Genomic DNA, 24,160 nt, shown 5'->3' on the forward strand with positions numbered 1-24,160 from the left:
TGAGAGATTACGCAGATGGCATCAACAATATAAAATTAACCAATGATCCTCACACTAGGCATAGCCTGTATCGTGAGGACCAAAATGCGATTTACTGTATATATAATTGACCTCAAAACGACATCACTATTATTAATAATTATTACGCTCAAAAACATGCGATACAAGATTTAACATATAAGATAATTAAAAAATTTTGAGTAATAAAAATAACACATCAAACAATTACACATATGTGGGGAGCGTAGACATAAACAATTATAAAATAAATTAATAAGAAAAAAATAAACAAAAAGATACAAAATTAATAAATCTACTGCTATTTCTTGCTTTTAATTAAGTTCTCTGTGTCCATATAGTTCAATGTAAGCAACCATTTTTTCACTAGTGGTTTAGCTTGCCTAACCGTTTTGTGTTTTAGGTTTTCATTACAATGTCTAATAACCGCGTTATAAATATAGATCTTAGCAACATCTTGAAATAGATGTTTTTGGATAGATGGTAATTTTGTAGCTGTCAAAGTTACAGGTAATTTGTAAACCCTGCGTTTAATCAAGGAATCGTACATTCCAGAAGAGAGCACCGCTCCATGTATCAATAAAAATATTTTTAAAATGAATAACTGACGCACGTTGAGAACTTGACTTTCCCTGTAAACGCGTTCTGTAGAGTACCTTCGAGGTTTATTTAGTATCACCTTTAACACTGAACGCTGAGCTCTTTCTAATTCAATTAGCACAGTTTTTGAGGCAGATCCCCAACAGATGATACAGTACATTAATAGGGATTGGCATAGTGCGAAATATACGGACTTGAGAGTATCAAAACTAGCCACGTCACGTAGATTCTTCATGACGTATACACATCTTCTGATTCGACCAGATAACTCCCGAATATGTGTCTTGAAAGACAGCTTTTCATCCACTATGACGCCAAGATACTTTATTTCATTAACTCTTGCAATCTCCTTGCAATCACACGATGGATCAAATCCATCGCAAACGTGTATTTTAATACTCGTAGATGCTGAAGCAGACATTGAGGTTTTGCAAAAACAGATGTACATGCTTTTCCTTGTATTCAGTGTCAAAAGATTACATTGTAGCCATTTCTGTACTTTGGACATTCCCGCCTCAGCAATAGAATGAACATCATGCCATGTTGATCCGCTAAATATAATTGCTGTGTCATCCGCATAACACAGAATGTCTGCGTTTGTTAAAGAAAGTTCAAAAATATCATTAATATATAATATAAACAAGGTAGGCCCCAGAATACTACCTTGCGGGACACCATATTGGTTAGTCTGTAGTCCACTGATTATAGATCCGACCTTAACACACTGTTTTCGTTCCATTAAATAGCTAGTGAACCAATTTAGAGCGATTCCGCGTATGCCTAAAGTATCTAACTTCTCTAGTAAAATTGGTACGGAGACAGTATCAAATGCCTTTGTTAAATCAAGGAATACGCCAATACAGAATTTTTTCTCACTTAGTTTTGACGACACTACAGTTTTTAATAAGGATACAGCATCGTCAGTAGACTTCCCCTTACAAAACCCAAACTGTCTGTCAGAAATGAGATTTCGAGATTTTATGAATTCAGTCAGTCTTATATTTACCAATGCTTCGAGTAACTTGGAAAAAATACACAAGAGTGAAATAGGGCGGTAGTTATCCACTTTATTTTTAGGTCCACTTTTATATATCGGACAAACTAACGCTGTCTTCCAAGCATCTGGAAAAGTTCCCGCTTCAAAACTACCGTTGAAAATTATAGTTAAGGGCTGAAGCAATTCGTCTTTAATATTTTTGATTAAAGAGTTATTTATTGCATCGATACCTGGTGCTTTATCATTAGAAAGATTTTTAATGAGAGCTTCGACTTCTCTGTGATCTGTAGGATGCATGAAAAAGGAGACAGCTGCCGTACGGGAGATTTTTACAGCACTCGCCAATTCGCATTCAGACTTTGACAAATCCTGTAGTATTTTATCTGCCAGTGTTTGTCCAACGGTTGAGAAGTGGGTATTACACATTTCAATGGATTCCGATATATCATGACTGCCTTCCAATGACAACAGTTCAGTGTTTTCAGTTTTAGTTGTCTTCATATTGCATATTGTTTTAATAGTTGTCCATAGTTTTTTCGGATTCTTTTTAGATTTTTCCAACTCGGCTGTTTCATACTCTGCCTTCAGCTTACGCAACAAAGATATGAAAAAATTTCGATATCGAGTAAAAATAAGCTGTAGATTCTCATTATTTGGATTATTTCGAGCTTGCATATGAAGTTTGTCACGATGGCGCATGCACCGCATAATTCCTGGAGAAATCCAGGGTTTCAAATTATATTTAGAACGAGACACTTTTAGAGTGCGTGAATGCTTTTCGAGGATATCCGATAAAACCTTGGTGAATACATCATTTGCTTTGTTAATATCTTTAAAGGAACACAACTCTGACCAATCTACAGATTTAAGCTCTTCCTTAATAGCTACGATATTTCTTTTTAGTATAAATCGATCAGGTTTTTTCACTTTATCCCTGCCTAGGTTTATTCCAATCATTGCCATGTAATGGTCAGTAATCGAACTTTTACACACAACACCAGTAATACAAGTATGATTTATGTCTTTCACATATATGTGGTCAAGGCATGCAGACTCTCGAGTGGGCTTAGTTATAGCTGATAGAAACCCATTTTCTGCCATGAAGGATACGTATTCAAGAGACTGCGCATTCGGTAAGGTATCTAGTATATTGATATTAAGGTCTCCAACTATGATTATAAGTTGGTTACCTAAACCTTGTACGCAATTATCTAATGCGGTAAGAAAATTATCCAAGTTTCTATAAGAGGGTGAACGATAGATGCCTAGAACTACTATGGACTCAGATAGTTGAATCTGTAAGCAATCTGCTTCCTCGATTAGAGGTTCCGACACAGTAACATTCCATGAACATTTGACATAAGTGACTACGCCACCATTTTGATTACTGCATTTAGTGGTATGGTAAGCATTATATCCCGGCAACTCTGGAACAATTGTAGCTTCATTTAACCAACACTCTGTAAGTATTATAATATCGTAATGGATATTTAGTCTAGACAAATGTACAAGAAATTGATCAAAGTTTCTCCTAATGCTTCTAATATTAAAAGTTAACACCCTAAAGTTACGATTTTTCAAAAATAGACTTTTACAATTCTCCGGTTCATCTATGACCTGACAATCGATTTGGATCGAATCCAAGTCTCCGTCAATGTCATCATTTATATCCATGTGTAATAAAAAACATTCCAAATACGCAAAGAAATGTTCACCAGTAGCATACAATGCAGCGCCATTAATAGCATTAATTTTACATTTACATCGGAATCATTTAAATGATCATATGTACGGAAAATATTATTCTCAAATATAAGTAAAATCACTGGAAGTAAAACAAATCCCACAAGCAAAGACCATAAAGAACTGTGATCTATATACAATTTTTCCAAGTTATACAGAGTACAAATATATAGTAAACATACGTAATCCAAATTAAACACTAAAGCTCTAGCAAGACAATCAGTGAAATGAGCTATACACACACTAATTATACTGTTTATACATAACGAGAAGAAATAGGGAAGGTAGTAAAAAAGAATATGCTCCTTAGTTTGCACCACTGGATTATCACACAGACTGTTATACCTCGATATTGTTACATCCGACAGTAGTTTTCGTGTTAGCAAATAACCGATCCAGATCACTTTGGCTTCGCAGTTGCACTGCTGCATTCCCCTCACGCCGCCTGACATATATAGCGCCACGGTTACACCAACAATAAGCGTACCCTTCTTTCTTCGCTCTATTTCTAGCATCTCGAAATAAGATTCTATTTTCTTTAGTAAGCCTCTCATTGAAATATATATTTTGTGGTGTTCCAGGGGCATCCAAGTCATTACTTTTTATATTCCTACGTGATTTAGATGCTTTTAGTATTTCGTCACGCTTAGATCTACGCAGCAAACGAACAACAATTGGTCGCGGCATCCTATTTTGAAGTTCAGTTAAGCTAGGAGGAACTGCAGAACGGCGAGGCCCCACCCTAGTGATCCAGTCTACATCTTTCTCATCCAGTTCGACACCCAGCTTCTTAGTTGCAAGCTGAAAAGTATGTTGCAAATTCTCTGCTGGAGACTCCGGGATTCCAATCAACTCAATTTCATTTAACAGAATATTTTGAGCCTGTATGTTTATATCACTTTGTATTTGAGATACCGCCGATTTATGATTCGTGAACTCAAGATCCCGTTTCTCTAGGTACTTCATACGGGTATCGTTGGCCTCAATTTTGGCCATAAGTTCTTCCATACGGTGATGAGAGTAATTTAAGGATTGAGTTACCTCTTCTAGTCTCATACTTATTTTAGAAAGTTCCTCTGTCAGTCTTTTTATGTCATCCTTACTGTTCTCTGCAGTGGGCTCCTTCTTACGGGTCGTTATATTTTGGCCGTCATATGTATCTCTTATAGGAGTAAGACTGTTATCACCTCCTTTTTTGTGTGCAGCACAACAATCAGGACACTTCCAAATCTTTTTTCGATCTACAGGAACCAGAGAGATGTCTATACAGAGAGGACAGAAAATTTTCGTACAAGATGAGCTGGTACAACGAATAGAACCTAATTCTTTCGTTACCTTTAGACAACCGGCGCACTTCATTTTTAATTTAATTCGACTGAAAGTGTGTATAGTCAAGCAATTGATCCGTTTCCCTCACAGAGACAAACACGGTATGATTTCTCTCAAGACTGTTCTGCGTTACTAATCTTTGCCAAAGACGTCACAGTTTCGATTTAGTGCATCGTATAATGCACCTTACGCTAATGTAGTTCTTAATACTCGTGTATATTAACGAATATTGCTTGCGCGTAGCGCTTGTACTCGTAGCACACGTAACACTACCTACAACGACTTTTTTAAAAACACATGAAATTAGTTCGTTAATACACTTATTTTTGCACAGTTGGACTGTAAAAATATAAAAGCACTGAATATTCGCGAAAAACTAAAACACTGCAATACTTTAAATGTAAAAATATACTGTATCTATGGCCAAAAATTTGATTTATTGCGGAGCGGTTTTAACAAAGTGTTTACTGTCAGAATGAGGTGTCAAAGACCTGAAGAAAGAGCTGAATATTAAAATAGAATAGGAACATTGGTACTAGAAAAAAATGATTATTGAATCACGGTACCAGGTCGAGGAGGCCGGGGTCATGGTCTGATTATGTGACGTAGTGACGTATAGACCATGTAGTTGTAGTTTGAGTCTTAGAACTTTTATGTGTAGTAGATACCTATCAAAATAATACAAATTTTATAGTTTATCTTGCCTTTATTCAAATTATACTAATTATCTATCGTGGCGAGCAACCTATTTGACGTGACCTACAACGAATAGACTTAGACTAAGACAGAGAGACTTGACAGGTAATTTGACAAGAAACAAAAGAAAAGAAATGGAACGAGGACGGACGTAACGGGCGGCAGGAGTATTGCTTTCAATGCCTTCCTAAAAGACGTACACGAACCAGACGACAAAGAACGAACCGACTGCCGCAGGCTGATGATGATGATGATGAAGAGTGTCCTCATTTTGCGTTATTTCGACCGAAGCCGATACGCCTTTCAGTTACCTGATTCAGTTGAATCTTCGGGCTCAAATTTAAGGGTAGTGGTTGATATTCACAGTAAGATGTCTACAAGCTCGGAAAACAAGGTAACATAAGATATGCCGTAAACACGTTGCACAAGTGCCAAAAGCAATTAAAGAAACACGCCACAATTTTAAGCTCCAGTGCGTGGCGAAACGTAAGGGACTTTAACATTAAGATCTTGTCTCCCTAATAAGGGTGTCGGGTCATCGGGGGAGCGTATGTAATTGAATCCTCCAAGTTTGATTAGTTCCACCGTCTTACGATTATTGGCATACTTGATCGTTTGAATTTTGAATCTCTCTTTAGGTAATGTTAAATTAATAATTATATTTCACCATCACGTAAATGTGGAGGCCTTCCAACTCCTCGACAACACAGACTCAGTATTGTTGAGTGTTTATTTACTACTAGCTGACCCGGCAGACTTCGTAGTGCCTCAATCGATAAATAAAAGACACATCAAGGGGGCACATCAAAGGAAATTTTGATTTAATTCCGAGCATTTTCATATTTTCTCACCTTTTAAACCTTCTCTGAACTTCCACAAATAATTCAAGACCAAAATCAGCCAAATCGGTCCAGCCGTTCTCAAGTTTTAGCGAGACTAACGAACAGCAATTCAATTTTATAAATATATAGATAGTGTTTACAGTGATAGTGATGTAACCAAAGAGCACGTGGACAAAGGCATTTAGCCTTAATAGACACCAAGGGAAGTCAGTGAACTTTATTCTTAGTTGACATCAGTTAACAATAGTTTACGTTAAATTAAAATAACTTATTAGTATTATTGAGTTAGATTGCAATCTTAAGATTGTGCCGCCCCTAGGTTTTGGTACATTTTACGATCCATCAATCGGTCTCAGGGGGGCACCGCAAGTCTGGTTGTAGTGTTGTCCACGGGAACCCTCTACTCTGACCGAGTTCTGACCCTGGGCAGAGATCGGACGTCGGGCAAGACAGTGCAAGGGCCAGTACAGTGTTAATTTGTTGCGGTAGGGCCCTAAGAATTGGGCCCGTGGTCTACATCCAACATCTGCAAACTATCAAGTCCCACTGATATAGCTGATATAGCCTTCAGAGGCTATAGCTGATATAGCCTTCAGAGGCTATATCAGCCTTACCCTAGCGTGTAGGTGAGCTCACGGCGCTCAAACCGGAAATGTTGCTAACACTGGCCCTAGGGAGAACAGTGCTTCGCAGAATCTACCACCGGATCGGAAACGCGACCCACTAAGAAGATCCGACGAGAAACTCAGTGGGCTGTGTCTGTGAGTTAGTTTACTTGCCCAACTGTTAATGCAAGCGACGGGTTCGACGAGAACGATGACCGGTGCTTGAGGTGCCTAAAACCACCGCTAGTGGGTCGGGATGATCCGAAATGACGTGTTTTGGGCGACGTCGACTGCTTGCCATTCGGTCCGCAGGATCGGGAATGTATTGTTCAACATTATTTTTTTGAATGCACCAGAAATTCAACTATACATTGATCTTAACTGCATTACTAGTATCGGTTGTAGGCCGTTTAATGCGGCGCTAAGGCATCAATCACTCTTCATTAGGCCCGATACGAATTCCATTCGATATTTGGATTCAAATAATGAGCGCATTCGAAATAGCTTGATTTATTTGACCGAACGACTTCCTCGTTACACGCGTTCCAGCGCTAATAAACATCGCCTCGCTTCGGTTTCGTGCCGACAAACTGACAAACACGAACCGTGTCGAATGCGTAAGGAAACGCGCGCATGAATCAATCTAGCCGTAATGAGCCGACGCGCGTTCAAACGCGGCGTATGCGCAGCTGTGTGTGTGACTGTGTGTGTCGAATGCAATCTGTGATCTAAGATTTACTTATTGTTTTTTATATAATATACGTTTTTTTTATTGCCTAGATGGGTGGATGAGCTCACAGTCCACCTGGTGTTAAGTGGCTACTGGAGCCCATAGACATCTACAACGTAAACGCGCCACCCACCTTGAAATATAACTTCTAAGGTCTCAGTATAGTTACAACGGCTGCCCCATCCTTCAAACCGAAACGCATTACTGCTTCACGGCAGAAATAGGCAGGGCGGTGGTACCTACCCGTGCGGACTCAGAAGAGGTCCTACCACCAGTAATATAATAAGTAATATTATGTAAAGATGTAAATATAATATGTGAAGAAAAACCACTTTAGCTTTAAAAATATTTTTCTTAGATAATTTCACTCACCTGTAATTCAATGAAGAGAATAATTTAATCTTACGTAATAAAAAGCTTAAAAGATTAATTTACATAGAGATATAATGTTAAGCTTTAAATGTTAGGCTCTAAATGTCATTTTCATTGTTAAAGAAAATGCAGTTCAGTATTTTATTGATCTGGAGTATTTGGTTTCATTATATGCGTATACATAATAATATTATTAACTAAACATCGAAACTGGTTATATTGACTTTCTGTAATAATATTTTTTTACTGTGGGCACCGTCTGTTGTGATTAGAATAAATATTGAATTAAATTAATTCGTCAATTATGGTTTTTTTTTTTTTGTCAGGAGGAAATCGCCGGACTTCCGCCCTCCCCTGGGGATGAAGGGCGGGGCATGTCGGAGTCGAACTGACTAAAACCTCCTGTCGCTCAACAACCCGCGTCCGAACCTCGCATGAGACAGAAGCCATGAAAAGGCAAAGGGGGAAAGTGAAGCGTTTATTGCGGAGCACATCTCTCCCATCACCCTCCCCCTCGGGACGCCGGACTGGCGGTCGTCGGCGTCACGACCACCAGCCCTTTTGGTCGGCAGGCTATCCGGAGCCCGCCTAGATGGCGCCGGTTAGAATGGGTTATCCTACGGAATACCCCGCTGGGTCAGAACCAGCGTGGGTCGAGGATAGCCGGCCTTCCATCACCCGGATGCTCTTGCGTAAAACGCGTGCAGAGCAGCTTGCACGTCGTCTTCTTAGGCCCCCTTCGCCGGTTCCCAGACCGACATGTGAAGGGGACCCGAAACCCTTAGAGCGCCAGGGCTTGGGCGAGATCCGCCTCCCTGGCCCCCGCCCGACGGCGGCGGGCTTGCGCGTCTCTCACGTGCCCCGCCGCCTCCTTCTGCGAGATGGTGCACTCGCAGAAGTCGAGCATCGCCTTCCACGACTCGTCGTCGCCGAGCATCGATGCCACAACACTCGGCAACGACAAGTCGTTTCCTATTTTTGCGACGAGGACACGGCGCCACCCCTCCCATGCGGGGCAGGCGACGAGCGTATGCTCTGCCGTGTCCAAGTCGCAACCACAATGGTGGCACTCTGCCGTCGGCTCGGCTGTGATCCGGTGCAGGAATTCACCGAAGCAACCATGCCCAGTGAGCACCTGCGTGAGCCGGAAAGTGAGGCGTCCTCTGTCACGATTCACCCAATCCACAAGGACCGGGCGAATCGCTTCGACGGTCCTACGACCAGCCGAAGGATCAGCCAGCCGTCTGGACCATGACTCCAGCACGGACCGCCGAGATTGGGCCCTCCGCGCTCTGACCACACTGGGGCTGGGACGCGCCACGTCCCGGGCACGAAGATCATAATAATCTTGGATAGACTGTCAACAATTTACGAGTACTTGGATTTGCCAAGAGATAACGTTAAAGAGTTGTTCCCCAACAAAGATCGAGCCGTTTCAGACTACTTTGATTAATGAAATCAGTCTTAATATAGTTGTAAATACATTCCTATCCACATACACACACACACACACATAATTCTCTAAACAGATAACTTCACAGACGGTCTGTCTGAAGATCGGAACTTTAATTAGGATGCAAGTTTAATTAATCATACACACCTCTGTCTATACATAGACGTATGAAATAACTTAGACACGTTCATCATTAGTATTTATTAACTTAATGGATTTATTTATTAACTTATGGACAGCAATCAGTTGCCCTGTGTGAAATTTTTTAAGATCAATATATTTTGAATTTAAACTTTTCAAACATTTATATTCTTGACACTACTATGTGACATTCTATGTACTACGCACATTTTATCAATAAAATAACCAAAGCGCTTCTCTCATTCTCAGGGTGCGTTTACCAGGGTGCGTTAGTAGGCAGCGGCTTGACTCTGCCCCTGGCATTGCTGAAGTCCATGGGTGACGGTGACCACTCACCATCAGGTGAGCCGTGCTCGTCTGCGTACAAGTGCAATAAAAAAAAAAACAACAAATGACTTGCCAAGTGTTTCAAACAGATGTGACTGATGAAATAGCGAATAAAATTTACCAAAAAAAAAAGGTTGTCTGTAAAGTCGGTTTACGGACGCTAGTTTTACGTGATGAAGTCAATAGCAGAACTATTCGAAGTGCTAGCTCTGACGTCACGCGAGAAGAGAGATAAATGTGTCACACAAGCCAACGCTTGGCCCGATCGTGTCTCTCTATAGCTTGTTTCGCGCTCTCACTTGCACGCTCAGGTTCAGGCGGAACCTGACATTTTTTCGTGCTTGCAGCCGGTGTTCATCGATTTATAAGACTAACATCTTACACGTCAAAGAGAATCGAGGGTCAGCCAAGCACGGTTATCTGGCCTCATACTAAGACCTCCTGTACCATGGGAATCGGAGACGGGTATACTTAAATACATTTATAGATATTAAATAAATACAAAGTGCAAACTTGTTCATCACACGAACGTTTGCCCGATGCGAGAATCGAATCCACGTCTCTCAGCCCAGCAGTTAGGAACGCTAATTACTAAACCGCCGAGATTCCGAGATCATTCAAATTACAATAGCAGGAAATTAGTGTACTCAATGAAGCTAATTAAATAGTCGAAAATACGAGTTTGTGGTAATTTTCAATCTCACAGTGCTTTTTGGTTCCTAGATTAATCCTTTAGGGAACAAACACAGACAGACGGGCTGTAAACTTTGAACTGGAGTCGTCGAGACTAGAGCCTCGGGCGATTGACATTATCGGTGACATAGAACTAAGGACGTTGGTAAAATATATAGTCTATAATCTTCAATGATTTAGTCTTTTAATAGGTTATGTATTTTTATTTTATTAATTTTTATTGCTTAGATGGGTGAACGAACTCACACTCCAGTGGTTACTGGAGCCCATAAACATATACAAAGTAAATGCCGCCACTCACTTTGAGATATGAGTTCTAAGGTCTCAGTACAGTACAACGGCTGCCCCACCCTTCAAACCGAAACGTATTACTGCTTCACGGCAGAAATAGGCAGGGTGGTGGTACCTACCCGTGCGGACTCACAAGACGTCCTACCACCGCACCGGTAACTACACCACAGTAGTCAAACCGAATAAAAATCATAGTCATAGTATCCGGTCAAATCATAGTCGAAATCATAGTAATAGAAATCATAGTAGCGAAATCGCAATTTCATAAACATATCTTTTCAGTATTAACCGGATTATAAACATTTCAACTGTAATCAATATACAAATTATACCTACAATCGCACAGTCACAAAGTTACAAATCACAAAGTAAAAACAGCCTGCAACAAGCAACATTCATGACCCACAGGAATAAAACCCTAGATGCGCTCAATCATAATCGAGTGGCGTCTGTGAAATGAAATACAAAAGTACCCTCAGATTCGCGCCGAGGTAATCAGACGGCCACGCTCTCCCTTGCGGAATAACGAATTAACATCGACAATGATTGCGTGGACCTGTAAAATTATGAATTCAGCAACAGCCCTTTTTTACTGGTGGTAGGACGTCTTGTGAGTCCGCACGGGTGGGTACCACTACCCTGCCTATTTATGCCGTAAAGCAGTGATGCGTTTCGGTTTGAAGGGCAGGGCAGCCGTTGGACTGTTGCAAGTGAGACCTTAGAACTCATGTCTCAAGGTGGGTGGTGGCATTTACGTTATTGATGTCTATGAGCTTCGGGAACCACTCTACACCAGGTGGGCCGTGAGCTCGTCCACCCATGTAAACACCGAAGGCTGACCCACTAGCGGAAGAGACGTTTTTGTTGAAAAGACAGCTTTGCGAAGACCGAACATTTGATGGCACCAAAGTCTGGACCAGACTTTTAATGTGTCCGTTAGTAGAGAATTATTTAATGGTGGCAAACTTTGTAAGGAGGAGGTGAAAAAAGATAATGGTGTTATAAAAAATAAACAGATTTGTAGTATGATAGCGTCACGGGGTTCAGTGTTACAGTCATATTGAAATCAAACCGTTTCATTTTAGATTAACAAGCCGTTTATTAATTGGACTTGCTGATGATTTGACTAGAGGATTTCATATGAAGTACAGGACTAAATATAATTTTATAATTTTAGCTCGCGTTAATTTGTTTTGGACGTGTCGAGCACTTTACAGTTTTCGTGGTCTCACGGACGGCTAAGGCGATTGGTATTCGTCACAGTATTAATATATTTTTTTAATATTGTGTTAACTATCGTCTAGTTTTCTTTACAAATATTTATTGACATTTATGTTTCATTGACATTAACGAAACGCGAACGATTAAAAAACCAAAGTATTGTGGAAAAGACATTCACTGATGGAAGGACCTCTGTGAGTCCGCGCGGGTAGGTACCACCGCCTTTCTTATTTCTGCCGTGAAGCAGTAATGCGTTTCGGTTTGAAGGGTGGGGCAGCCGTTGTAACTATACTGAGATCTTAGAACTTATATCTCAAGGTGGGTGGCGCATTTACGTTGTAGATGTCCATGGGCTCCAGTAACCACTTAACAACAGGTGGGCTGTGAGCTCGTCCATCCAAGCAATAAAAAAAAAAAGACAAGAGCGCGATTAAAATTTAGAAGCATACCTAATGAGGTCTTATAATTAAGTTGATTTAATGGATAAAACATGTTTCAATATACCCTGCATACTCCATTCCTATTTCAATGGAACAGAGTTGTTTTTGAACGGAATTAAAATATAATGTGTAACAGACACCTGTACCTATACTTAAGTTATACGTTAAAGATAAAAAACAACACAAACAAAGGAAATTAAGAGCAAATTTTACAATTTAACAGAAAAGGGGTGGATGAATGCTGAACAATGCAAAAAATCATTTCAGAATAACACGGATACCTGTTTAATTGAACCTCGACAGACTGAATAGAATAGTGAATTAGGTGTAGAAGAGACACGATACATATCTTTAGCTGTAATTTCATCTTTTTAAATAGATTTTTATTGGCTCTCGAAGGGATAGCTCCTATATTCAGAACTAGTAGTTGTGCAAATTACAATCCATTTAGACACTTCTAGACATAATATGTCCCCTTTGAGTGACGCCTAGCGTTTTAATTAATTGGAAATAATAAGAAAACCGAAATCTCGGTACCTAAGTTATTACTGTTAACCTTTGCAACAAGAACAACAACATTATTATTATTAAACATTGGAATATAAAGAAACGTCATGTATATGACTAGCTTTATTAAAATTTAATTTAAATGTGATTATTTTTCACACATCTATTGAACAATTAGGGTCTTGTCTCTTACTCTCTTCTCTCTTACTCTTGTAGATATAAACTCTCTTACACTTGAAAACAAAAGTCACTATTTTGTGACAAAAATTCTACGACTGTTTAGATGTTTCACCTCTACAGTTCTGTGTTATATGACAAAGGTAACAGATTCCTGCAACGGTACAGTCTGTAGGGGAGAGCTTTTAATTAATAGAAGCCAAATATTGACGCGTGACGTGTTAAGGGTAGGTTACAACGCTTCTGAATTAATCATCAAAAATTTGTGTGTATGCTTCGTTTTCATTGAATTAATTGACACAGGTAAGCGCATTTCATGAGAATGATTAGATGGATTCGAATATATTTTTTAAGTTCCTCTTAATACGAACAAGCATTTAGGGGAAGAGAATAAGACAAAAGAATCACAAACGATTTTATTGATTTTATTTTTCTCTCCTTTGAATCAAATCGAAGTTTCATACACACTACTACTCATGTGTAATGTGTAGTGGTAACTCACTAATTATTTAAGTATTCTATGCGAATGTGTTGACGGTTTTTGTGCTGTTTATTGGAATTTATAACTACTACAATTTTAATGGCTAATAAATAATAAAAACTACAATTAGATCGAAATCTCAATTGCTCATTAACGCTCACGTCATTTCGTGGCAGCGGAAGTAAGTAAGAAAACGCAAATAGCCAGAGTAGGTTCACGTTGCCCTATCACTAGTACTCAATTTAGAAATCAGGGCGGGGCTTCGGTTCAAAATAAGACCCATGCGAATGGAAGAATTTCCAATAGGAAAGAAAGAAGAAGATGTGAAGAGTGGAGAAGTAAGAAAAGTCGCATGAATCTCTCTGGATCGCATACCCGTATCTACTGGTTAAAAAGTCGAAGGTAAAGATATAGTGAGAAAAGATTTTTCTTCGTAATTTTTCGGAAAAGTTCGTACTTATCGTGCTCTCTCAAATAGTTTCAGTACCCATCTTAGAGTAAGTCGCATCAGCAGTAGATATATATTTTATAGTGTGGATAATACGCAATTCAAATATTCGCTATAGTTTTAATCATATTTTTAGATTACTTATAAAATATAGTTGTATAGCCATGTCGAAACCTCGAAGATGGTTAAAAAATCCAGACTAAGGAATTATTTTTAATATTTACCTGTACTTCATATCGGAAAATAACAAATTCAAAAATAGCAACAACTCAGAGTTTTTTGGCAAAGTTCAACACCGAATTTCGGACGCAACGGGCATATCTAGACCAAAATTTTGAACCAGGAAGAAGAATACAGAAATAATAGTAATTGTAATCTCTATATACAAAAATGAATTGCTGTTCGTTAGTCCCGCTAAAACTCGAGAACGGCTGGACCAATTTGGCTAATTTTGGTCTTGAATTATTCGTGGAAGTCCAGGAAAGGTTTAAAAGGTGAGAAAATATAAAAAAGCTCGGAATTATATAAAAACAAACAATTTTGTTTTTCCTTTTTTGTGTCCCCTTGATGTGTCTTTTATTTATCGATTGAGGCACTACGAAGTCTGCCGGGTCAGCTAGTTATTTTATAAAATCATGCATATTGCCATCGTTTTCTTTTATAAAACTTGGAACATTGAATCAGCGTGTTTCGCATCGCCTTAATACATCCAAGCACAATGTCTATTAAGACAGAAGACACTGTATATAATTGTTCCTATCCTCGAGGTAATATTTAACGTTCAAAATTACCGTTCTCCCCTCGTGCCAGAGCAAACGAAAAATTCAATCATTTCAAGACATCCTTCGAATCCTTTGAAAGGTTTTCGATTCTTTTGTTTTAATAGCAAAATATTGTTTGTTATTTGTGACGGGCTGCTTATTCTTCTGAGTGCAAAGCCAGGTTTCTTCTTGTTAAGCTATTGTTTATTTATAAAACATAATATAAGTGGTGGATATAATTCCAAGCAAATCAAGCGAATTTCTTTGTATAGTATTTGCTTTTATTAAAGTTTAAACGTGCCATGTATTTTTTTTTAGCTTTTGGATTATTTAAAGTGTCCAAACTTCACAAAACTTCAAAAAAGGCATATAATATTTTTTGCGACTTATTTTTGAGTATTTTAATACCTTGGCTCAAGTTACCCTGATTGAGTTAGTTTTGTTGGTAGGTAAGGGAACGCTTTTGATACAGACCATCGTAGTGACGTATAGCGAGTTAATATAACAGCTCAATTCATGTATTCCACAATAGTTCGTCACAGCGAAATGGTTGCTTATACTTTATATTGTACTGACCTTAATCAATTTGTTCTGTAGCTTCGTGACCGCCATCCGTTCCTTCTGTGTTCTTCTTTTCTCTTCCTCCAGCTGAGCTTCGAGCTGCTTAATTCGTTTTTCCAACAGTTCCTGTAACAATCAGAAAATTGTCAACAAAAGCGATAAGGGATTTTTGTTGGGCGCGATTTATTTTTTCGGATGTTTTATTTGTCGATACTACTGCTAAATAGTTTTCTTATTAGAATACTAGCCGTACTCACCGGGTTCGCTGGGTATTTAAAATTAACATTATTATCTATGTCATTATTATTAGGGACACTCATATAAATATTAGCATTTTTCCTTCCATTTATTTTCTACATGGATACCAAATTTCAAGTCAATCGGGCGCATGGTTAAGTAGTTATAACGGAACATCCGTAAAAACCATTTGTAGATTTATATATTAGTATAGATTTGATCTACTATTATTAAAATCATAGCTGCTAATTCAAAAAAAATCGCTTTTATTCAACTTCGAGGATGTTAAGTGATATGTATACCACAGTATATGCATTGTAATAATTTCAAATCCGACTTATTCTTGCTTTAAGCCGTATACGTTTCAACATTTCCCAACAAAATTTTGAAAGTACATCAGATCGGTTCATTTCTCAAGTCACATTCGACTCCGTAATGGGAACGAATTAAATACTAAAGTTGAAACATTTAGATCGTTCACGCTCGGAGAGGTCATTAAAAGAGGCCATTTTGTTTTCTTTTTAATTATTTTTCTCGTGGGTCGTTATTGCAGTTTTCCAGTGTTGCCTGTTAAATGTTCCACTCCATCTTAATATCACAGACATTGATTATTCTAATTAAGTGAAAAGTGATAGTGTATTTTATTATAGTCAATGGTAAACGAACTCATTGCCCACCCGATGTTAAGTTGTTAGCGGAGCGTATAGATACAAGCGTGTAGGCTTTTTTTTTGAGCCGGGGGCCGAACCTCCTTCGAGGTCCCCGCGCCTAGGGGGCACGCGGGGTATGTGGGACTCGACGATCTGCAGGTGTTGAGAGCAGACCGCGGGCCCAAGGAATTTTAGGGCCCACCCACTAAACGACTCCCCTAAAGCGTGTAGGCTGCCTCATCCATCATACCGGGGCACGCCTGTCTTGCGATATTTTGAGGCACGATACTCCCAATCTTCGTCATGACCTTATCTTCCTGATGCGGGCTCGGCGAAGCATGTCTCTTATCATGCTACCTAGGAATTTGGAATTCCTTTGGTATATAGTGAGGGCGAACTCATAATATACCCCATTTAATTACGATCATCACATACCACGAGTGATTTGGAAAATTTATCGATTTTGCAAATTTCGTTATTAACACGACAATAAATTACAAGATAAGAGAATCCATTGTGCAAATTGATCACGAACACGTCCGTGTTAATATCTGCCTGCGGGATTGGAACTTCGACATAGTTGTATCACTAGTTAAAAAGTAGCTGTTTCTTTAGTTTCTTAGAAATTAAATTCTCATAGGCTGGCAACTCTAATATTTTCATTGTTTCAACTCAAATTAACGTTGTGACTGTAATTATGTTTGAGAAGCCATTACGCTCGGCTTAATGTGCCAACTTCCCTTTATTTTCTTATTTTATAGCTTTCCTATGAGTGCGAATTGAAAAGTTTACATTTAGAACGCTACGGAGATTTCCTTTGATGTATGTCGTTATTTTCTGAATTAACTGGTGCACGTGGATTGGCCGGTGTTCCCTAATCAATGGCAAGGGTGGTCCATAGCTTTGTTTGTCTCAGTTTCTGGGAAGGTGCCCTCTCAACTCGTATCGCGTTAGATTTCGTGGGAAGGTAAGTCGGTACCTAAATTCTAACGTTTTCTGATTCAGATCACTCGGGACCTAAGATAAAGCAGCTCTCACCCAGCTAGTCCGAGGCTCATCATTGGAAGACTTTTCGTGTGGTCACCGTTTTGGATCTTAGCTAAACAGAAGTAACAGTTGAGGGCGTGAATGGCCGGCATGTAATAATACTAAAGCATTGTCAAATTCTAAGCTCGGAGGAACATTATTTATTATCCACGGGCATTAGTGAGGCGCAGTCGAGCGCACAGCTAACCGGATGTGACGTCGTTTATCCAGTGTCATTAGCCGGAAGCACCCGTGTGGGGTTTGGTTGGCGGAGGACTGCATGCATTCTGTATAATATGGATTTTTTTAATCATTATTATTGTTTATTTTAAATATTATTATAAAAAGCTGCGTACTCGTTATTACGGTGGAGTTTATCTCAATCATCACTATCCATCGCTTCCAGCCTGGTTGTCTTTAGGGGGCTTAAAGGGGCAAAAGCGATTAACAATTTTAATATACTTTAGTTTTACGGTTAAAGCCTAGCGTTTTTTCTTGTCACGATATTATTTCCGACGTTTCGGAAGCTTTACAGTTTTCGTGGTCACTCACGGACGACGACCGGAACGAAAGTCATCCGTGACCCCGAGATGAAACCTTAAAATTATGTGGTTTTAATGGTGATTACGACTCGTGAAAATCGAAGAAAATTAGATACTTTAGTTATGTAATACAAAATAATCCACGACATGTAATGTACACACGTTGATTTTAATAGTAAGAGTACCTTTCAAACATGAATGGTTTTTAGAAGGTAATTCTCCGTGAATTGTTTTCATATAAATCAACCAGTCTTATCAATGATTTTTTTTTGTTATTGCTTAGATGAGTGGACGAGCTCACAGCCCACCTGGTGTTAAGTGGTTACTGGAGCCCATAGACATCTACAACGTAAATGCGCCACGCACCTTGAGATATCAGTTCTAAGGTCTCAGTACAGTTACAACGGCTGCCCCACCCTTCAAACCGAAACGCATTACTGCTTCACGGCTGAAATAGGCAGGGAGGTGGCACCTACCCGTGCGGACTCAGAAGAGATCCTACCACCAGTAATTACGCAAATTATAATTTTGCGGGTTTGATTTTTATTACACGATATTATTCCTTCATCGTGGAAGTCAATCGTGAACATTTGTTGAGTACGTATTTCATTAGAAAAATTGGTACCCGCCTGCGGGATTCGAACACCGGTGCATCGCTACATACGAATGCAATGGACGTCTTATCCTTTAGGCCACGACGACTTCGAATGTGTTCGAAAATGTTGCTACAAATTAGTTAAAGTTTGAACACCTTATAAAAACCACAAAAATTTACCATAACATCTTAAATTTACTAACAAATAATCCTGAACTGTACGAAATGCCGTTATACCTACTACATTCTATTTGAGGACCTCATAAATAATATGACAAACGTTGAGTCCTTTCCGTCCGCCCACGCCTCATTTAAACTTCGCCCTTTGCGCCTCAACAATACATTCTGACCCTTGTAGAGCCTGAATTTTTCGAGACAAATGAAAATGCACCTTAAAAATTAGCAGGCTTAGTCCGTATTTCAAGGGAAACACGTAAACAGTGTTATTTGAATGAAGAACAATGAAATTTGTGACATAATTATCGCATAGAATAAAATTCTAATGTATTAAATTAAGACCGGAATCTATATATTAATACGTGAAGCAAAAACTTTGTATCCCTTTTTACGAAAATTGCGCGGACGGAGGAGTATGAAATTTTCCACACTTATAGAGAATATAGAGAAGAAGTGCACAATGCTAATATTTGTTTTAAACAACGCATATAAAATACATTAAATCAATAAAGAAAACATTACACATACTACATACCATGTATTTGACGCACACACGCATGCATACAATTTTTTTTTACCAAACCTTTGTTCTTGACGTCTGTGGTCAAATTGAGAATAGATTAAATATTTTTTTAAAGTGTTTAGTGTTTTAAAGTGGCGAAATTTGTGATTATAGAAGTATAAAATACAATCATAATAGTGTACAAACTTACAATTCCAATTAATTATAGTCGAATTTCGACTACTGCGGGACCTCTAGTTTTTATTAAAATACTAACTATAAGATACAAGAAAAACAAAATATAGGATTAAAAAAAAACTAATTAAATTAAACTAAAAGTTTGGCGAGAACGGCTTGATGGGCCTAAAACGCCAATAGTGGATTCGGAAGATCCGGCAAGACAACACGGAAAGTATTTTGCACACGTATAATATCAAACACTATACTATATTTTATTATTTTGGCTTAACACCTAAAGCCGTACAAGAATTGATTACGTAAATCTATGTTTGGTTTTCTGTTTAATTGTATTTTTTTCTTAATTCTTAAACTCAACTTAAATTTAAAAACAAAACACTATAATATATGTCGGAGACGGTCATTAGCTTAGTACCTAAACGAAATGCAGCACGATTCCCTCGAGCTCGGCTAACTTCGTGCTACGACAGAGCCTTGCCGATGGAAGCGCGTAGACGCCATCACGCCTATCAACCAGCCTTCTTGAAGAGCGGTGCCTCCGTCCTAAGAACTGTCATACGTTTCATCTGCTAAGCTTGATCACCCTATTCGCCTCTATGATGTCTGACGATGGTGTTAATAATTGTGGCTTTTCCGACATATATTTAATTATTATTCTATGACCTTTGTCGGACGAATGGTGGATCTTTGTTTGGCGCCGTAGATGCCGTTGTATATTAATAACAGCTATATCAATGTCAAAATGGGGGATTAAATCTTTTGGAATGAACACCAAACGGCAACCGACCAAATTAATGTGCTTTCTTATTGAACCCTGATGATGTACAAGGAGTTTTTAGTAGGTGGATTCTGTATCCGATTTTTAAATTTAGCATCAAATGTAATTTATGGTAGAAAGAGGGTAGACAGATTCGCCTGGTTCTAAAATCTCACCGGCAACCTTCAGTTTAACCGTGAACATGACGTTTGCAATAATCGTGTTCAAATATCGGGAACTCACTAAAACTCACGACCAGAATCCGTTTGAGTAATGTATGAGCAAGATTGATATTGGTACATGACATACGTAAATTATTGTCTTATATATTATACATACTGCCTAATGATAGACTGCGGGACGTTAGAGCATAGTCATCTTCACAGCTCTATCATGCGTTAAGATCATTTAGTTAAATCAAAATACCATAAAATTGATAAAAATGTCACGCGCCGTCATATGGTTAAATACAGATCAAGCTAAAAAAAACATGTTAATAAGGATTTAATTACTTAGGTATCGATGTTAGGCAATAACCATATTACTGGTGGTAGGACCTCTTGTGAATCCGCACAGGTAGGTGCCACCACCCCGCCTATTTCTGCCGTGAAGCAGTAATGCGTTTCGGTTTGAGGGGTAGGGCAGCCGTTGTAACTATACTGAAACCTTAGAACTCATATTATCTCAAAGTGGGTGGCGGCATTTACGTTGTAGATGTCTATGGGCTCCAGTAACCACTTAACACCAGGTGGGCTGTGAGCTCGTCCAACCATGTAAAGCAATAAAAAAAAAGCTTGGACGTTATAAACCATCAAAATATCTGCGTCCCTTCGTTGGCTGTTTAGAATGAAAGTACTGAATAAATTATCTAAAAACATTCTAGCAGCTAGTACGATGTATTGAAATATTACAATTAAGGTTACTGCCAACCAGAGGCCGTTGTCATTGAGATCATTTTTCAAGCGCCCGATAAATTCGTTTCCGTGCCCTCGTCGGGATGTCAACTCCAAGGAATCGTATCATTCCGTGTGCGTTTGCATTATAAGTCTTTTTGAACACGAGCTTCTTGATAAATATCGAGAAAATTAAAGTGACCTAGCCTTTTTTTTTTAATTTAACGTCATTTACTGATGTATTTAAATGGCAGATTAAGCCAATCGTGCCGGCGACAGTACATGCTCTTAGATATAATGATTTATAATACGTGAAGCAAAAACTTTGTATCCCTTTTTACGAAAATTGCGCGGACGGAGGAGCATGAAATTTTCCACACTTAAAGAGAATATAGAGAAGAAGTGCACAATGCTAATATTTTTTTAAAATAATGCATAAAGGATACATTAAATCAATAAAGGGAACTACACTACATACCATGTATTTGACGCACACACGCATGCCTACTATTTATTGTCAAACTTTTGTTCTTGACGTTTGTGGTCAAATAGAGAATAGATTAAATATTGTTTGTCTTTATTAATATTTTTTTATAGTGTAGCCTTGGCGAAATTTGTGATTATAGAAGTATAAAATACAATCATAGTAGTGTACAAGCTTACAATTCCAATTAATTATTATAGTCGATTTTCGACTACTGCGGGACCTCTAGTAATGATTTAAAGTGGTAACGCCGCCAATAAACTGCTCTTGTGAAAAGATTTCATAAATATAAATTCCTATCTGAGAACGCTAAAGATATAATTAGTGGATAACAAAACTGTAATAAACGTTTTACGAAGGAATCTGGTGAAAAAGGTATTACAAGATCTTTTCAATACCTCAACTGACCAAGCTCCTAATTTCGGAGATGCGCCCGAGGAAAATGCGAGCGAAATTTCCAAGTATCTTTTTTTGTGTAAATCAACAATTAATTGCACCGAATGATTCGACGGAGATCTGTATTTTATCAATTAACAAGAAATTTAATGTCATTTTTTTACTGCCCTTATAGACAGACGAGCATACAGCCCACCTGATGGTGAGTGATTACCGTCGCCCATGGACTTCAGCAATACCAGGAGCAGAGCCAAGTCGCTGCCTTCCGAAACTATTAAACTTATTAATTATTATTATTAATATTTACTATTATACTAACTATTATACTATATTAAACTAGCTTTTATTAAACTGTTCAAATTGACGTTTAGATTAGCCCACTGAGTTTCTCGCCGGATCTTCTCAGTGGGTCGCGTTTCCGATCCGGTGGTAGATTCTGCAAAGTACTGCTCTTGCTAGGGTTCATGTTTGCAACATCGTCAGGTTTGAGCCCCGTGAGCTCACTTACTAGTTAAGGTTACGCTGATATGGTCTCTCTAGACCATCAGCAAGGGAAAAAAAAAAAGACGTTTAGATCTCACATCTCCGGAGATTTTCAGTGGCAGTTTCTTTAATGCCAAGTTTGCCAAGAGGCCGAAGAGAATCTGAAGTCGTCGTGGCCTACAGGATAAAGATTTCCGGTGCATTCGTGTCGAGCGATGCACCGGTGTTCGAATCCCAGGCGGGTACCAATATTTCTAATGAAATACGTACTCAGCGAATGTTCACGAATGACTTCCACGGTGAAGGAATAACATCGTGTAATAAAAATTAAACACGAAAAAATTATAATTCGCGCAATGACTGGTGGTAAGACCTCTTGTGAGTCCGCGTGTAGGTACCACCGCCCTGCCTATTTCAGCCGTGAAGCAGCAATGCGCTTCGCTTTTAAGGGCGGGGCAGCCGTTGTAACTATACTGACACCTTAGAACTGATATCTCAAGGTGGGTGGCGCATTTACGACGTAGACGTCTATGGGCTCCAGTAACCACTTAACAAAAAAAGGCCGCACGTATCCATCATAAAAAAAATGATATCCGAGCATCGTATAGCTCCAGGTCTGTACAAGTCGTTGTCTCGGCGGATCCATTCGTTTCGCCACAAAGGCTAAGTGTCCTATTGTCGGTGCAGTTGTATCGGCTACATCCACGTTTCCCGGTATCCATTTATCAACCGTACCTTTCTTTTATTGTATCGTAAATTCGCGAGGCAAAACTCCTTAATGACTTCTTTATGGTGATGAAAACGGACCTTTTGTGCAAATCGTATTCACTCGTTTGAGAGTTTTACGGTGATTTTCAAGAGCGGTGTTTGCCTTCAAGACTTTCGCTGGTATTAGCTATGTTGTTTTGTAAGATTGATCAATAATGTCGTTGACATCATTGTTGTAGCTTGTATTATTTTATCTAGTACTCAGTATTAATAATATCAGATTATTTAGATTATCACCAAATTGCTTTTTTTTAACAAAACCTAATCGTGTTTCACAAAGATATCAATATTTTATGTAGGATAGCGGTTTACAACGTGAATAGCCCAACAAAGGATATATGATACGACAATAAGTTTAACTGCCAGCAAAATTATTCGATAAAATATTGTAGTCGATATAGGCCACTTAACAGACATACCCGTGTAATAATAATAAAAAACCTTTTTTTTTTTTTTTCGGGGAGGGCCGAACCTCCTACGAGGTCCCCGCGCAAAAGGGGCGCGCGGGGTATGTGAGACTCAACGATCTGCATGGTGTTGTGAGCAGACCGCGGGCCCAAGGATTTTAGGAACCACCCACTAAACGACTCCCCTGCACTCTTACACCCGACGTCCGATCCCCTCCGAGGTCAGAACCCGGATGAGGTAGGGGGGCTACCGCGGTCAACACTACAACCAGACGGCGCGGCTCACCCCAAGGACGCCCAGCCGACGGAGCCTTCGAGGCGAATCGAAGGCTCTGAAACGTCGGCCGTCTCGGTACGGCAGCCCGTCGGGCCGCCCAGACGGTGCCGCTGGTGTCCCGGAATACCCCGCTGGACCAGAACCAGCCTGCCGGGTCGGGACGCGATACACCGTCGACCGGTCGTTCTAATCACTCCACGGCAGCGCGCTAGAGTGCTGGTAGCGCGCCGCGCGGCCTCACCCCCTCAGGTCGCCCCTTGACCTTCACCGGGGGGAGGCCGCTGCCTACAGGGGCCGGGACGTACGGGCGTATTCCCGCCTCCGGCCCCGGGCTC

General features: G+C 39.3%; 1 protein-coding gene across 5 annotated transcripts in view; it reads right to left on the reverse strand.

The window, feature by feature from the left end:
* LOC101740438 (uncharacterized) overlaps window positions 1-24,160 on the reverse strand; it is a 495,801-nt gene that overhangs the window by 322,469 nt on the left and 149,172 nt on the right. For all 5 annotated transcript variants that reach the window (XM_012693444.4, XM_004921632.5, XM_021353304.3 and 2 more), the window contains one exon: window positions 15,449-15,559. In XM_012693444.4, the coding sequence (XP_012548898.1) occupies window positions 15,449-15,559 (111 nt within the window). The remainder of the gene's footprint in view (window positions 1-15,448; window positions 15,560-24,160) is intronic.

This window comes from Bombyx mori, chromosome 10, assembly GCF_030269925.1.
Source record: "Bombyx mori chromosome 10, ASM3026992v2".
NCBI lineage: Eukaryota > Metazoa > Arthropoda > Insecta > Lepidoptera > Bombycidae > Bombyx > Bombyx mori.